Source organism: Aquarana catesbeiana, linkage group LG02 (genome assembly GCF_042186555.1).
Source record: "Aquarana catesbeiana isolate 2022-GZ linkage group LG02, ASM4218655v1, whole genome shotgun sequence".
In the NCBI taxonomy this organism is placed as follows: Eukaryota; Metazoa; Chordata; class Amphibia; order Anura; family Ranidae; genus Aquarana; species Aquarana catesbeiana.
Genome location: NC_133325.1, coordinates 85,909,122 through 85,927,305, shown reverse-complemented (window position 1 = coordinate 85,927,305; position 18,184 = coordinate 85,909,122). Strand labels below are relative to the sequence as shown.

The 18,184-nt window shown below is 41.6% G+C and overlaps 1 protein-coding gene across 2 annotated transcripts in view; it reads left to right on the top strand.

Annotated features, from left to right (window-relative positions):
* CWF19L2 (CWF19 like cell cycle control factor 2) overlaps positions 1 to 18,184 on the top strand; it is a 304,447-nt gene that overhangs the window by 84,850 nt on the left and 201,413 nt on the right. For both annotated transcript variants that reach the window (XM_073613129.1, XM_073613128.1), the window contains exon 9: positions 16,989 to 17,085. In XM_073613129.1, the coding sequence (XP_073469230.1) occupies positions 16,989 to 17,085 (97 nt within the window). The remainder of the gene's footprint in view (positions 1 to 16,988; positions 17,086 to 18,184) is intronic.

Below are 18,184 nucleotides of genomic sequence, written 5' to 3'. Positions count from 1 at the left end.
CTGTATACATTCAAAGATAGACTACTGCTAATGTTTTGTATAGTTTTTAATTCACTGAACTAGGAGGTAAATATAACTTTAAAAACACTTTACTATTATTATTTCTTAGCTGTTTTTACTATTGTTAGACACTTTTTCCTTTTTCCTTTTGTGCGTTGTAGAAGTTTTTTTTATTTTATTTTTTTATTAGCTGATTGAGGAGGACTCGCAACACACAGGAGCTTATTTTTTATATATAAAATATATATATATATATATATATATATATATATATATATATATATATATATATATATATATATATATATATATATACATACACACAGTGGGGACGGAAAGTATTCAGACCCCCTTACATTTTTCACTCTTTGTTATATTGCAGCCATTTGCTAAAATCATTTAAGTTCATTTTTTTTTTCTCATTAATGTACACACAGCACCCCATATTGACAGTCCATATTGGAGTCCACCTGTGGTAAATTCAAGGGATTGTCTGTAGACCTCCAAGACAGGAATGTTATCGCGGCACAGATCTAGGGAAGGGTAAAGAAAAAATTCTGCAGCATTGAAGTCCCCAATGAGCACAGTGGCCTCCATCATCTGTAAATGGAAGAAGTTTGGAACCACCAGGACTCTTCTTGGAGGAGGCTGCCTCGCCAAACTGAATGATCGAGAGAGAAGGGCCTTAGTCAGGGAGGTGACCAAGAACCCGATGGTCACTCATACAGAGCTCCAGCATTTCTTTGTGGAGAGAGGAGAACCTTCCAGAAGAACAACCATCTCTGCAGCACTCTGCCAATCAGGCCTGTATGGTAGAGTGGGCAGACGGAAGCCACTCCTTAGTAAAAGGCACATGACACCCCGCCTGGAGTTTGCCAAAGGGCACCTAAAGGATTCTCAGACATGAGAAACAAAATTCTCTGATCTGATGAAAGAAAGATTGAACTCTTTGGCCTGAAATGCAAGCGTCATGTCTGGAGGAAACCAGACACCGCTCATCACCTGGCCAATACCAGTGAAGCATAGTGGTGGCAGGAACTGGGAGACTAGTCAGGATCGAGGGAAAGATGAATGCAGCCATGTACAGAGACATCCTTGATGAAAACCTGCTCCAGAGCACTCTGGACCTAAGACTGGGGCAAAGGTTCATCTTCCAACAGGACAACGACCCTTAGCCCCGGTTCACACAGGGGCGGCACGACCTGCACACGACTACCACGGCGACTTGCAAAACGACTTCTGTATAGAAGACTATGCAAGTCGCCCCCAAAGTAGTACAGGAACCTTTTTCTAAGTCGGAGCGACTTGCGTCGCTCCTATTAGAACGGTTCCATTGTACAGAACGGGAGGCGACTTGTCAGGCGGCTAGGTCGCCTGAGAAGTCGCCCCTGTGTGAACCGGCACTAAGCACACAGCCAAAATTACAAAGGAGTGGCTATGGGACAACTCTGTGAGTGGCCCAGCCAGAGCCCAGACTTGAACCTGATTGAAAATCTCTGGAGAGATCTGAAAATAGCTGTGCACCAACGCTCCCTATTCAACCTTCTTTCACGTTGTCATTATGGGGTATCGTTTGTAGAATTTTGAGGAAAATAATGAATTTAATCCGTTTTGGAATAAGGCTGTAACATGACAAAAAGTAGAAAAAGTGAAGCGCTGTGAATACTTTCCGGATGCACTATATATTTGTGAGCAACCATTTTCAAGGATGAAGCACACGAAGGACCTTCAGAATTCATTGAGAATTGTTACTACATCCATCAAACTAGATATTGATGCGTTAGTTTATCAAAAAACAGAGTTAAATATCGCACTAGTTTTATGTCGCCCTCGTTTACTTTTATAATAAAAAATATTACAAAAAAAATTAAGTTTTATCACTCAGATACATTATCTATATCAGTGATCGTTAAGGCATAGTTGGTGCAAATTTCTTTCCTGCAACTAATGGGAATTCCTCCTGCCAAGCAATTGTCTGCTCCCAGGAGGGGCGGGCGGGGGATGCCATCCTTGCCAGGACATGACAGTGATTATTGCTAGCGGCTAGAGCAGCTGCTAGCGATAATCGCAAGTGAATCCAGTAGGTTGGTTGATTGATCGATCAACTTTGTACATTCAACCTGCCCACTCACAGTTCAAACCAGACGAGATTCGAACCGTCTATGGTCGGCCTAACTTATAATCGGCCTCACTTTTTCTGCTCATTAGCTATCCTTATTTTTATTATTATTTTATAAGATTGAAATAGCACCAACAGTTTACGCAGTGCTTTACAATATAAAAGGAAGACAATACAGTTACAATAAGAGCTTACAATATAATAGTGTATTTTATGTGTGGCACAAGAAATTTTCTCTTGTTCAAACCAGGAAGGTCAAAAGTTTGGACACCCCTGTTTTAGAAGGACGTGCCTGACAAAATACTAATCCACTACTTTTTGCTGTGTATACCAACTTCAGCTGGTGGTTGAGCACTCTGTATTGGTCACCATTTGACTTTTTTTTTTTTTAAGCTGTTGCTTTCCAAGCACAAATGTGTAGGTGAAATCATAAATATTTGGAGAAAGTCAACATGAAACTAAAAATGATACTACTTCTTTAAGCAGCTGCTTTAGTTTTAGGTTCCTTTAATCTGCAGCAAAAAAAAAAATCAAATGGAATGGTAATGGCAACACCACTTTTGCACAGTGTAGACCACTGATGCCTATGTATGGCCCTGTGGTGATGACAGGGGGTGCAGTTGAGGGGCCCTATATCTAGTAAGCAGACCACTACTGGTGTAGATATAGATAGTTTTATGGGAGACTTTTTTCTGCAATTCAGCCAAATAAGTATAAGCAAAGATGATGTGGAATTAAGGCAAAATTGTATTTCAAATAAAAAAAAATGGCTGCACCAGGAAAAAAAAAACATTTTGGCATCCCCATTGCTCCAGCTGTTAGATGCAAGAATGGATTTTTTTTTAATCCATTGAGTTTGAAATAGACCTAAATGAGTGAGAGAAGGGAAACTTTGTCTCGTCTTGCAGAGATGGGGCCATCCTAGTTAGTCACTTATATTTGGGTTACCAACAAGCAGGCAAACACTGCTGGTGGGCATTCTTTTTAAATAAACAGGCATGCTTTGTAATGTAGTGTCATAAATGTACCCTGTATTAGATGTACACTTTATTACCAAAAGTATTGGGGTGCCTGTCTTTACACAAACGTGAACTTTAACCACTTGCTTACTGGGCACTTAAACCCCCCTCCTGTCCAGACCAATTTTCAGCTTTTAGCGCTGTCGCATTTTGGATGACAATTGCGCGTTCATACAACACTGTACCCAAATGAAATTTTTATAATTTTTTTCCTACAAATAGAGCTTTCTTTTGATGGTATTTGATCACCTCTGCAGTTTTTAGTTCTTGTTTAAAAAAATGAAAAAGACAGAATTTAAAAAAAAAATTTTTTTTTTTTTTATATTTTGTTATAAAATTTTGCAAACAGGTAATTTTTCTCCTTCATTGATGTACGCTGATGAGGGGGCACTGATGGGCACCGATAGGTGGCGGTGATGGGCACTGATGTGTGGCGGTGATGGGCACTGATGGGTGGCGGTGATGGGCACTGATTGGGCACTGATTGATGGCAGCACTGCTAGGTGGCACTGATTGGCACCACTGGAGGGCATTGATAGGTGGCACTTGTGGGCATTGATAGGTGGCACTTGTGGGCATTGATAGGTGGCACTTGTGGGCATTGACAGGTGGCACTTGTTGGCACTGTGGGCACTGGCACGTGGCAATAACAGATGGCACCTGTTGGCACAGATGAGGCATATGTGCCTCCTTCCTCTTCGGGACCAATGTCCCTTTGACATAAGCCGGTGATCGGCTTGTTTTTCCTCCTCACGCTGTTAGCGTGAGGAGAAAACGAAACCGATCACCGAGGTTTTGTTTATATCGTGATCAGCTGTCATTGGCTGACAGCTGATCACATGGTAAGGGGCCGGGAGCGGCCCCTTACTCGGATCTGTGATCATCCGAGTCTCCGTGACTCGGTGATCACAGCGCGTACACCGCGCGCCCTGCAGGGTGCGCGGGGTGCGTGTGCACAGGGGAGGACGTCCCATGACGGCCTCCCGGAAATTGAGGTCCGTGCTGTAGCAGTCATTCGGCTATGGCCCAGACCTCAAGTGGTTAATGCCATGCCAGTCTTAGTCCGTAGGGTTCAATATTGAATTGGCCCACCCTTTGCAGCTATAACAGCTTCAACTCTTCTGGGAAGGCTGTCCACAAGGTTTAGGAGTGTGTCTATGGGAATGTTTGACCATTCTTCCAGAAGAGCATTTGTAAGGTCAGGCAATGTTATTGGACGAGAAGGCCTAGCTCTCAGTCCTGTTCCAACATGACTGTACACCAGTGCACAAAGCAAGGTCCATAAAGACATGGATGAGCGTGTTTGGGGTGGAGGAACTTAACTGCCCTGACCTCAACCTAATAGAACACCTTTGGGATGAATTAGAGCGGAGATTCCATGCCAGGACTTCTCGTCCACATCAGTACCTGACCTCACAAATGTGCTTCTGAAAGAATGGTCAAACATTCCCATAGAGACACTCCTAAACCTTGTGGACAGCCTTCCCAGAAGAGTGAAACTGTTATAGCTGCAAAGGGTGGGCCAACTCAACATTGAACCCTACGGACTAAGACTGGGATGCCAATAAAGTTCATGTGTGTGTAAAGGCAGGCGTCCCAATACTTTTGTAGACAAAGACTCACCCAAGGTCTATTGCACAATTGTAAAGTAATGAGCTGAATATCAGTGCTCAGGCTTGTTGTGTCCCATGAACATCAAAATAGCAATAAATGCCGGCAACACAATTGCTTCTTCTTACAATTCTTTATTAGGCACTAACAGCAGTGCTAGATCAATAATGTTAACGCGTTTCGGCCGGAGCCTTCCTCATACTTTTGGTAATATAGTGTACGTTGGCTAAATATTGTATACAGATGTCCAAAATTCTCTAAAAAAAATGTTTTTATTTTTATTTTTGAATTTTAAGACAAATGTGTTCCTTTTAAGCCACTGTGTTATGAATGGTATAATTTGCCTCAGTTGGACCAATGTAACCATTCCCAAATTCAAGCCTTGTTTAAACCACGTTCCATTTTAAAGCTTTGCAAGTAAAAACAAAGTGGAGTTAAAATGTGATCAGAATTATCTTCTGTTCTCAGTCCTTTAAAGCCAGCAAAGCATAGCTTCCCAAATGACAGCAGTGGGGATTTTCCTATGACAGAACAGATGTGTGTGGGAATCCATGAAACTTAAGAAAGCGGCATTGTTACAGAGGATGCACCAGTGTGGATTGGTGCAGCTTATGCTAAACTATGACAGAAAATCTATGAAAGTTGATGGCTGCAGGCTCATTGTGACCTGGTTTAAAATACAGCTAATCCAAAGCCTGGATATATTTATATTGTATATATTGCATAGGGCTGTTAAATCTGCATTTTTAGTGTTCCACAGAGCTGACTGAATTATTAAATGAGTATTTCTAGTTTACCTTTAGATGTTCCCAAATTCCTGTTGAATCTCTTAAAGCAGAATTCCAGGAAGCACATAATAATATTAGCGAGCCATTTGGTTTGTAAAGACAATTTCTTTTTTTTTTTTTTAAGTAACAAATATGTTATTCATACAGTGAAGGAAAAAAGCATTTGATCCCCTACTGATTTTGTCCGTTCGTGTGTGGGCAAGTCCGGTCGTCCAAAAGTCCGTCGTAACTCCGTCGAAAGCCCGACGGAAAGACTGTCGGACCTTTGATGCTGAAAAGTCCGCTCGTGTGTACGCGGCATTATAGTTTCTTCCGTCTTTAGAGAATTATCCTGATGAGATGAGTTCTCAGGTCTGCATGCCTACACCAACACCCGGTTAGTGTGCAAACTTACCCAAGGGGCACCACTCTACTTGTTGAATGTTAAAGGGTTGCTGTATCATGGTCATGTGATAGTTTAAGTTTTTAGGGTTGTATTCGATATGTGCAAAAAGAGCTCACACAAATACATAGAAGTATAACATTTATTAAAAATAATAATGGAAACAGATAAAGATAAAGAAATGATGACATGAATACTTAACTAAAGATGCTTTTTCTGCCACGGGTCCCCCCCTTTACATGACATGGTGCAGGTGGCAACAGATGCATGCATGATTGCAAGCTCTGAAGACAAGACCGTTAGTACAAGCTGTGTGTTATAAAGAACTTGTGTGAGAAAATGGTCAACTCCCGCTGCAAGCAATATTATATCTATAGATCTATATATAGATCTTTTAAAGAGGAAATAAACCCTGATGGGTTTTACTTCCTCTTTTTTCCCCTGCAAAGTAAAAGCATAATGGGCTAGTATGCGTCGCAATTCATACTAGCCCATTATGTTGCATTTACCTGCAAACGAAGCCCGCAATATCCTCACTGGTGGCTGCATCCATCTTTACCCCTCTTCCTTCCGGGGCCGTGGACTCCGGCTCTGTGACTGGCCAGAGTCACGTGACATCATTCTCGCGCATGTGCGTGGGAGCCGCCGGCCGTGACACGGGCCCTTTATAAACGGCACAATTGTGCCCTTCCTTCAGTGCGCATGCGCCGATGATGTTGGCGCAAGCGTATTTGGTAAATATCTCCTAAACCATGCAAGTTTAGGAGATATATCCAGGACCTACAGGTAAGCCTTATTATAGTTAAAGTGGTAGTAAAGAGTTAACAACCACTTTAAGGACTTGGTCAGTGTGTAGTTACATTCCTTTTGTTTCTAGTCAACTAAAGTGACCATCCTTGTCTTGTATAGCCCCTTAACCAGGTTTAGAATTCATTATTAGATATTGTGAGCCAACAATAATAAGGAAATATGAAATATACAATTTCCCCATCAAGGGTAACTCCACTTTCGTGAAAAACAATAAATAGCTAATGAAAAAAATTAGATAAAATACAGCATATACAATTGCAACACAAGTCATATTTTAATTGAATGTTATTAAATAATACCTTTTGCTTTTCAATCTGGTGTAATTTTCCTTAAAATGCAATATGACAACCTGCAGGCATCCTGTACACAGATGGTGTGCAGAGCGCCCCTCTAAATATGTAATTTCCTGTTTGTTTGATTGGCTTATTGGTTTTCCTAGAAGCCTGTACTAAGATTCGAGTCAGACATCCCCTCAACATTGCCCGATCAATAGTGTCCTCAATGCTGAGAAATACAGGCAGATACTTATCCATCATGCCATACCATCAGGGAGGCATGTGATTAGCCCCAAACATATTCTGCAGCAGGGCAATAACCCCAAAAATACAGCCAGTGTTAAGAACTATCTTTAGCGTAAAGAAGAACAAGGAGTCCTGGAAGTGATGGCTTGGCCCCCACAGAGCCATGATCTCAACATCATCGAGTCTGTTTGGGATTACATGAAGGAACAGAATGATTTAAGGGCGCTTACATTCATAGAAGATCTGTGGTTAGTTCTCCAAGATGTTGGGAACAACCTACCTGCCTGCCGAGTGCTTCAAAAACTGTGTGCAAGTGTACCTAGAAGAACTGATGCTGGTTTGAAGGCAAAGGGAGGTCACACCAAATGTTAATTTGATTTGGATTTTTCTTCAGTTCATTTACTTTCCATTTTGTTAATTGTTAAAAAATAATTTATTAACAAGCTTTCTTAATTTATAGCATTTTTTCACACCTGTCTAAAACGTTTGCACAGTACTATGTCTTTCAGAAAATGTTAAATTAGGAACTCTGTGTAAGTCAAAATTAATAAACTGTACAAATATATGCAAATTGGATGAGCTTGCATATATTCAGAGAATGAAATAATTTACAATTTGGCATTTTACTGGTTTTCAAACCAACTTGCTTATTACTAGTAAAATGCATAGCCAACACATTCCCATAAAACGAACACGTTGAACTTAATCACCTGAATTTTATTGACCAGCATTGTTTGGCCAGTTCTGTCATCATTTCTGCAAAGTGCACTAGAATGGTGGGACCCACGGCATGGATGACAAGTTGGACGTTGGGTTCCTGGAGGGTGTAATTACTTTCTGCAGTGCTTTGTTGGGTTTATGGCTAGTTTTTATAATGAAGTTTGAAAGCAGGATACGTGATGTTGTGAAGAATACTGCTTTGAATGCTCAATTAAGAAACTTTCCAAAGTCTCTTGTCGCCTTTTCTGAATTACATATTTGTTAGAACCATTCCTTATATGGAAATGTTTGCTTTGTAGCAAGTGCAATTGCTCTAGAGCTTAGTAAATAAGGTAAAGCTTCATGTGATATTAAAGTCTTGCTTTTTTTGTTTAAAAATAACAAACATGTTATACTTTCCTGCTCTGTGCAGTGGATTTGCACAGAGCAGCCCAGATCCTCTTCTTCTTGGGTCCCTCACTGGTGCTTCTGGCCCCTTCCTCCTGCCGAGTGCACCCACAGCAAGCAACTTGCTATGGGGCCACCCGAGCCATTGCTCTGTGTGTCCATTCAGACATGGAGCCGTGGCTCGGTCCCGCCCCCTCTCTCTCCTCCTTGGCTCACTTACTTTGATTGACAGCAGCACGTGCCAATGGCACCCGCTGCTGTCTCAGCCAATGAAAAGGGAGAGTCCCCGGACTTCGTGGCTCTCGTGCAACATCGCTGGATTGAGATGGGGCTCAGTTAAATATTAGGGGGCTGAGAGGGGAGCTGCACACAGAAGTTTTTTTATCTTCTACCACTTTAACTTTACAAAGAATACCCAATCACATGCAAGAAAAGTAAAAAAAAAAAAATAAAATAATTTTTGCTCTTACATTATTGGATGATGGAAGTCAGCAGAGCTCCCCCTCATTTACTAACCTCTGAAGCAACTGCACTTGCAGAGTGCTCAGTCCATTTGCCTTTAGTAAATCAACCCTACCTTGTACCGGTGACATTAGCCTATAGGTGCACTGCTGATTGTTTCCACTATGTGCACCTCAAGCCAGCCATAGATGGTTTGAATCCATGTATGATCAGGCTGATCCATCGATTGACTTGGGTACAACCAGCATGTTTGATTTCTAGCGTGTGATTTTTGCCAGCGGCTATAGCTGCTAGCAATAATCACTGTTTTTTCCCAGCCGGGCGGCTCTCGGTGCCCCCTCGCCGAGTGAATACAATAGTCCTGTGCGAGGTATTCCCCCATCACTGACTGTGTTGATGGGGGAATCAAGTGGTATTCTTTCCTGCAAACCACATCATCTATGGCCTGCCTTACATCGCTGGCCAGGACTGATGTTAACATGACTTCTTATGTCAGATGCTGAAGCTGATTGAAGTCTCTATTTTTTAGTGAAACAGTTAATCTGATAATTTGTCACTAATAGAGCTCATTTAGCCTGTGTACTGCCTGCCGACACTCCTGGGAGACAGTCACACAGACTCATTAGCAGCAAACATGTTAATAGCATTGTTCATCTTGCAGAATATTTTACACATTTATCTTGCAAAACAATTAGTTGTCTAGGTGTTAGAGGAAACCCGCCATCAAAGAAATACGCAAGCTTTCGCTGCCGATCCATTATCGTAAACGATGGTTTCCTAGCTGTTATGCTGCTTCGTTGACTTAAAGTCATTGTAAAGTCTTGTTTAAAAAAAAAAAAAATAACAAACATGTTATACTCACCTGCTCTGTGCGGTGGATTTGCACATGGCAGCCCCGATCCTCCTCTTCTCGGGTCCCTCTTCTGTGCTCTTGGTCCCTACCTCCTGCCGAGTGCCCCCACAGCAAGCAGCTTGCTATGGGGGCACCCGAGCCAAGCTGCAGCTCCGTGTGTCCAGTCAGACACGTAGCTGCGGTTTGGCCCTGCCCTCTCTCTTTCCTGATTGTCTAACTGACTTCGACAGCGGTGGGAGCCAATGGCACCGCTGCTGTGTCTCAGCCAATCGGGAGTCCCAGACAGCTGAGGGACTCGTGGACATAGATGAGGTTCAGGTAAGTGTTAAGGGGGGCTGGGGCTGCAGCACACAGAAGGCCTTTTAGCTTAATGCATATAATGCATTCAGATAGAAAATCTTCTGCCTTTACAACCACTTTAAGTACTTTTTGGCTTACTGACCTGGAATGAGTATAAGGATCAGGATATCTGTAGGGCTCTCTAAGAAAACGAAAAGTTGTGGTTGGGTATAAAAAGTATGAACTTGAGACAAAGCTGAAGCAGCCTGCAGTACCTCCTCCTTCACCACACTACAGGGCTGTTCTGACCAGCAAAGCTCCAACCATTACTGGGTAGTGTTGGAGCTTGTCAACTCCTTCCTGACCCCCACATTCCTATAGGGCTCCCTCACTAGCCAAAAAGGATTGTTCGGTAGGCAGGGAGGTGCAGGCATGGGTCAGTATTATCAGGAGTAGTAATGTTTTGCCTGTAAGAATGGCCCAGAATTCAGATGAAGCAGGAGGTACTGCAAGCTGCTATGACCACTTCACTTCATACCTTTCAGCAGCTTTGTGTTTTAACAAATGGAGTCTCTTTATTGGGTTGATTATATGTTTTTTCTTTGTAGAGCAATTCTTGTCCTTGTCACTGTCATATGTTGTGTGTCCAGTGTTTAACATTCCCGATCCCTGTGACTTCTGGGACCTACACCCTTTTTATTCCTTCTGCTCTTTGTCTGCCCACATTAGTCTGCAGGGAAATTAGTAATATGGAGGTGTGGGTAATGGAAAACGACATGCCCAGTATGATGGCAAAGAATGGAACTGGTCTTTTAACCACTTCAATACCGGGCACTTTCACCCCCTTCCTGCTCAGGCCAATTTTGAGGTGCTATCGCACTTTGAATGACATCTGTGCGGTCATACAACACTGTACCCATATGAAATTGTTATCATTTTTTTTAAAAAGAGCTTTCTTTTGGTGGTATTTAATCACCACTGGGTTTTTTATTCTGTGCTAAAGAAACGAAAAAACACTGAAAAAAAAAGTTTTTCTTAGTTTCTGTTATAAAATTTAGCAAATAAGTAATTTTTCTTCTTCACTGATGGGCACTGATAGGCACTACTGATTGGCTCTAATCGGGCTGCTCTGATGATCATTGCGCTGATTATCAGTGTTAGGGCTCTTTCTGCTCAGCGGGGATCACTCCGCCGATCCCCGCTGAGCAGGAAGATGACAGGTGCATCGCTGCACACTGTGCAGCGACGGACCTGTCAGAGCACCGCTCTCCCCTATGGGGGGATCGGATGATGACGGACCGTAGTGTCCGTCGTCACCCGATCTGAAAACGGATGGAAAAGTAGGTTTTTCCTCCGTTACACTTTTCGGGTCGGATGTCAGCGGACATGTCACCGCTGACATCCGACGCTCCATAGAGATTCATGTATGTCCGTTTTTCATCCGAAAACGGAAGGATGAAAAATGGACATACGGATCGTTAGTGTGAAAGAGGCCTTAGGCTTAATGTACACGGGACATTTTTACAACCTCTCCTGAACGATTTAACTTGACAGATAGTAACCCACGTTTAAAACGTCCGTTTTGCCGCGTTTACATGCCGAGTTATTAACCACTTAACAACCGGCCCATAGCCAAATGACGGCTACAGGGCGGTTGTTTAACTCTGGGAGGACGTCCAGGGACGTCCTCTCAGAATTCTGCTCTCGCGCGCCCCCTAGGGCGCGCACTTGAGAGCATCCGTGACCGCCAGGTCCAGAGGACCCGGCGCATCACAGATCCCGGTAAATGGCCGCTGATCGCGGCCGTTTACCATGTGATCGCGCCGTCAAATGACGGAGCGATCACATGTAAACAAACCGCCGGTTCCTCTCCTCCCCTCTGTGTACCGACTCTGCCATACCCTGCCATACCCAGCCATGCTCTGCAATACCCCGCAAAAATCTGCAATACTCTGCCATAACCCGCAATACTCTGCAATACCCAGCCATACTCGGTGATACCCAGTCATACTCTGCCATACCCAGTCATACTCTGCCATACCCAGTCATACTCGGCGATACCCAGTCATACTCGGCGATACTCTGCAATACCCAGCCATGCTCAGCCATACTCGGCCATGCTCAGCCATACCCAGCCTCTGTATGTGGCCAGGCTGTGGAAGTCTCACACATGTGGTATCGCCGTACTCAGGAGGAGTAGGAGAATCTATTTTGGGGTGTCATTTTTGATATGTACATGCTATGTGTTAGAAATATTGTATAAATGAACAACTTTGTGTTAAAAAAAAAAAAGCGTTTTAACCACTTCCCGCCTTCCGTCATACGACGTCCTTGACTTTATGCGGGGATATCTGAATGATGGGTGCAGCTACAGGCATCATTCAGATATCATCTTTTTCAGCCGGCGATTCCCTACACCATAAGAACAATCATAGCGGCTGTTACACTGCTTGATCGTTCTTACGGGAGGCGAGAGGGGACATCCCCCCCTCCTGCCGCCCTCCGGTGCTTCTACCGACTCACCGCTACGATCAAAGCCAGGATCTTTTTTTTTTTTAATTTCAGGCACAGCCTAGAGGTGAGATTTGGGGTCTTATTGACCCCATATCTCACTGTAAAGAGGACCTGTCATGCCATATTCCTATTACAAGGGATGTTTACATTCCTTGTAATAGGAATAAAAATGATCAAAAAATTTTTTTTTTTGGAAAAAAGTGTCAAACTAAAATAAATAAAGTAAAATGAACAATAAAAAAAAATAAAATTTTTTTTAAAGCGCCCCTGTCCGTGTGCTCGCATGCAGAAGCGAACGCATACGTAAGTCCCGCCCACATATGAAAACGGTGTTCAAACCCCACATGTGAGGTATCGCTGCGATCGGTAGAGCGAGAGCAATAATTTTGGCCCTAGACCTCCTCTGTAACTCAAAATTTGTAACCAGTAAAAAATTTTAACGCGTCGCCTATGGGGATTTTTAAGTGGCGAAGTTTGGCGCCATTCCACAAGCGTGTGCAATTTTGAAAGGTGACATGTTAGGTATCTATTTACTCGGCGTAACTTCATCTTTCATATTATGCAAAAACATTGGGCTAACCTTACTGTTTTGTTTTTTTTTAAAGCAAAAAACATTTTTTTTTCCAAAAAAAAGCGTTCGAAAAATTGCTGCGCAAATATCGTGCGAGATAAAAAGTTGCAATGACCGCTATTGTATTCTCTAGGGTCTTTGCTAAAAAAACATATATAATGTTTTGGGGTTCTATGTAATTTTCTAGCAAATAAATGATGATTTTTATATGTAGGAGAGAAATGTCAGAATTGGCATGGGTGCTCCAGAATGCCTAAAGGTGCTCCCCTGCATGTTGGGCCTCTGTATGTGGCCACGCTGTGTAAAAGTCTCACACATGTGGTATCGCCATACTCAGGAGTAATAGCAGAATGTGTTTTGGGGTGTAATTTGTGGTATGCATATGCTGTGTGTGAGAAATAACCTGCTAATATGACAATTTTGTGAAAAAAAAAAAAAAGAAAAAAAAAAACTTGATTTTGCAAAGAATTGTGGGAAAAAATGACAACTTCAAAAAACTCACCATGCATCTTTCTAAATACATTGGAATGTCTTCTTTCCAAAAAGGGGTCATTTGGGGGGTATTTGTACTTTTCTGGCATGTTAGGGTCTCAAGAAATGAAATAGGCCGTCAGTACTTTAGGTGTGATCAATTTTCAGATATTGGCACCATAGCTTGTGGACGCTATAACTTTCACAAAGACCAAATAATATACACTAATTTGGGTTATTTTTACCAAAGATATGTAGCGGTATAAATTTTGGCCAAAATATATGAAGAAAAATTACTAATTTTCAAAATTTTATAACAGAAACGAAGAAAAATTAATTTTTTTACAGATTTTTCGGTCTTCTTTCTTTTATAGCGCAAAAAATAAAGAACCCAGCGGTGATTAAATACCCCCAAAAGAAAGCTCTATTTGTGTGAAAAAAAGGACAAAAAATTCATATAGATACAGTGTTGCATGACTGAGTAATTGTCATTCAAAATGTGAGAGCACCAAAAGCTGAAAATTGGTCTGGTTATTAAGGGGGTTTAAGTGCCCAGTGGTCAAGTGGTTAAATAAAAAGCCTTTGCGCTACTGTGAAGTGTTCGAGAATAACTAATAAAGTAAAAAGGAATATCGTGCAAACTATACAAATATATTAAAAAAAAAAACCACCACAAAATTTGTGATGAGCAATCAAAGTGCAATAAGTGCAATTAGGGTGCAATCAAATCTCTCTGCAGCAGGATCTCGTAGTGTTCACAACACATAAGCAGAATAAATAAAAACAATAATGATCCCGCACTACAGCAGTAAAATATATATCTACAAAAGTGATGAATCAATGAAACCCAAATTAATTAAAAATTAAATCAATTAATAAATATGGGGACATAAGGAATAAATAATCATACAGAAATGTTAAAGAAGTCCATATAATGTGGGAAAATTTTCTTCTAATAGGACACCTTGTTGATTGACAGTCTTTTCAAAATGTTCCCATAAAAAGCCTGAGTAATCTGCAAATCTTTATAAGTGAGAGATATGCACAATCCGGGAAGCTCACAGAACTCTCACATCAATTCTTTGGATCATCAGCATATATCATTATGAAAGGATTCCTTCCGCTATTCCGACAGCTACCACCAGGGGGTCCTATCTATATAGATGTTCTGGATCTATATCTTCATATGATCTCACATTCCCAAAGAACGGGGGGCGGGGGGAGAAAAAAAGACCTCCAATAGTGTAGTACGTCAGAGAACAACAACTATTTTATTAGGTATAACCAATTGGACCGTTACATCAACAATAATTAAAAAGGCTTTAAAATTGAACTTTAAAACACGTAAATGACGTAACGCATAGGGAGTGGCCGGATGTGGATTAGATACTGGAAGTGATGTGAGAGCGGCGGTCAAACACCACACTGTTTTAAAGTTCAATTTTAAAGCCTTTTTGAAGGCTTAAATAAATGTGTCACAGCAAAGGGTCTGAATACTTACGACCATGTAATATTTCAGTTTTTTTTTTTAATAAATCTGCAAAAATGTCAACAATTCTGTGTTTTTCTGCCAATATGGGGTGCTGTGTGTACATTAATGAGGAAAAAATGAACTTAAATGATTTTAGCAAATGGCTGCAATATAACAAAGAGTGAAAAATTTAAGGGGGTCTGAATACTTTCCGTCCCCACTGTGTATGTATGAATGTGAGTTAGGGACCTTAGATTGTAAGTTCCTTGAGGGCAGGGACTGATGTGAATGTACATTATATATGTGTAAAGTACAGCGCAAAAATGACAGTACTATATAAATACTTAATAAATTAAAATAAATCATATTATTTTATTTAATAATCCAAATAACAAATAATGTCTACAAAACACAGTTTAAAAGCAAGTGAATACTGTAGATAAATGACCCCATAGGTGTCTTTGTGCAGCAGACCAATGAGGTCATACATGTCAGCAGCAGGATTTAATCACGCCTCGTATGTACAGTGAAAGGTATGGGTAGATCACCCCATGACCATCTTTACTTAGTGGACTAGTGTAATCATGGACATCCAACTCATTCACATTGGTCATACAGGGAAAAGGAAGAAATCCTCACTATATGTGATACCTCATGTGCAATGCAATAGTTTCCAGCATAGAAACCAGCTGATATTTGATACGGCATCTGGATGGCATTGTCGTATCCAAAATATATTGTGATTTGCACCAAAAAAGTCCCACTATTCTGTCTAGAAGCCATATAATATTAAAATCCATGTCCCACCTGTGGTCAAGCACTTGAAACTGAAATGCAGCCCAACAATTTAGTACAACTTGAGACAGCCAGCATTAATGAATAGTCCCAGCCAGTTATTGTGACCAAAATATTAAAGGTAGAAAGATATTCTTATCAATCTAGATCACAATCCACAATTGTGGTTCTTAGTCCATCCATTAGTAAATCCATATTAATGAGGCCTACAGGAGGACTAAGCTAGTGCAGAAAAGGCCACCTGACAATTTTTTAGCCAGAGCATCGGCTGCATTAGAGGCTATGGAGGATCAAACTTTCCTTGGAAAAGGCCCAGAAATAAATGCAGAAATGTATATGTATAATGAACCACAGAAGGGAATTACACCACCTTCAATATGTTGCCAACATCCCAAATTAATGCAGGAAAATAAGGACCCTGAAACAGGAGAACCTTTGTACCTCCCGGTACAGCGGGACTTTATAGACTCCAGCAAAGGGCTGGAGCGTAGCGGTCACTGACATTTGTGGTTTGACCAAACCACAAATGTCAGTGACCACTACGCTCCAGCCCTTTGCCTAAATACCTGAAATTTAAGCAAGGCTACACTGTGGACCTGGCGGGGTCATCCTCCTGTTCGGGGGCCTTTGCGGAGTCTCTCCTCGACCCAAGTGGAAGCCGCCATGCCCGTTATTGGCTATTTGGCGGTTATTTACTTACTTTCATTGCATCAAATTACCCCTCTCCATTGATATAAAAGTCTGCTTTTTGCACAATTTTCTGCACAGCATTTTTTCTCTAAGGACCGGATACTGAATACTTCTATATACATATTCTCTCTCCTCAATACGCCTCTGAAGAAGGGACATCGTCCTGAAACATGTCAGGCTTATACAGAAACATGTATTCATAAGTGAAAGTGTAAAGAAATCAGTATGGAAAAATCTTATTGCATCATGCATAAGCACTTTTGTACAGATTTATGTTTAGTTTGTCTTGCTTTTATGCTTTTTTAAGCAATATCTAAAAAATAAATATTTTTACCATAACATCATTTTCTGTTCGCCTATAAAGTCCCGCTGTACCGGGGGGTACAAAGGTTCTCCTGTTTCAGGGTCCTTATTTTCCTAAATGCAGACATGTGGACAACACATATCTGAATGTAGTAGAATGTAGTATATGTGTCTTACTTTTTATATACTAGAATTAATTCTGGATGCTTTTCATTTATGCAGACCTGATACACCATCACAGCCAGCCCAGATCCTTACGGAGGAAGAGATGAATAAGCTTGGAGCCAAACTTGTCAAAGCAGAAATAATGGGTAACATGGTGAGTTGCTGCTTCCATCTTATATGTGATTTTGGAACTTTTGTTTGACTTTTTTGGAAGGTGTCTTCAACTTAGGAACTCTTTGTACTGTGGGCCAATATTGTGTACTTTTTAAAACAGAACTCTCGCTAAGCATTGCTTGCATTTATACTGATTATATAAAACAACCCTGGTAATAGCTGAGCCACTCTAAATACAGTAAAAACAAAAAACAAAAAAAACTTCTCTTCTCCCTATACTCCATGTGTTTGTCAAGATGATGAACTAATAGAGGTGGCACAGGCACTCCATGCCTTCTTCTGACTCCCACAAGTTATGAAGACATTGTCAGACAAATTTGAAGATCTAAGCTGCCCTGCCCTTAAAAACCTATGATTTGTGTATACTCGGGGCCAGCAACCCGTCAATTGCGAGCTACCTGTCGATCGCAGGAAGCAGACAGGTAGATCTTGTTCAGGGTGGTGTGCCGATACTTCCCCCTGTCTCCAAGTGCGTTGCTCTCCCTTCACTAGCAGAGAGGAGCGAGAGGCAAAGCCATGCTGGATGGAGGGCGGGACCGGGAGCTGCTTTAGTTACCTTTGCAAGTTAACTATTATTATTATTATTATTATACAGGATTTATATAGCGCCGACAGTTTACGCAGCGCTTTACAACAACATTAGGGCAGACAGTACAAGTACAATACAATTCAATACAGGAGGAATCAGAGGGCCCTGCTCGTTAGAGCTTAACTAGCAGATGATTGGTTGCTAGTCGGTCCTAGCAACCAATCAGCTTGTTAACATAAAATGTTAACTAAAGCAGCTACCGTGTGTGTGGGGGAGCATAGGACACTAAAGTGGGGGGGGGGCATAATATATTATATGATGTGAAAGGAGGCAGAGGACACCGCTGTGGAGAATGGGATGGCAGAGGATACTACTGTGGTGGGGGTGAGTGATTTGAAGCGGGGCAGAAGACACTACTATGACACACTATGGCTCGGTTCACACTGCAGCGATGCGGGAACTCTGTGAATCCAGTACGGTTCTTGCATCACGTGTCTCCCGCTGGTGGTTCATACTGCCTTATTCGAACCGCTGGGAGTGTCAATACAAA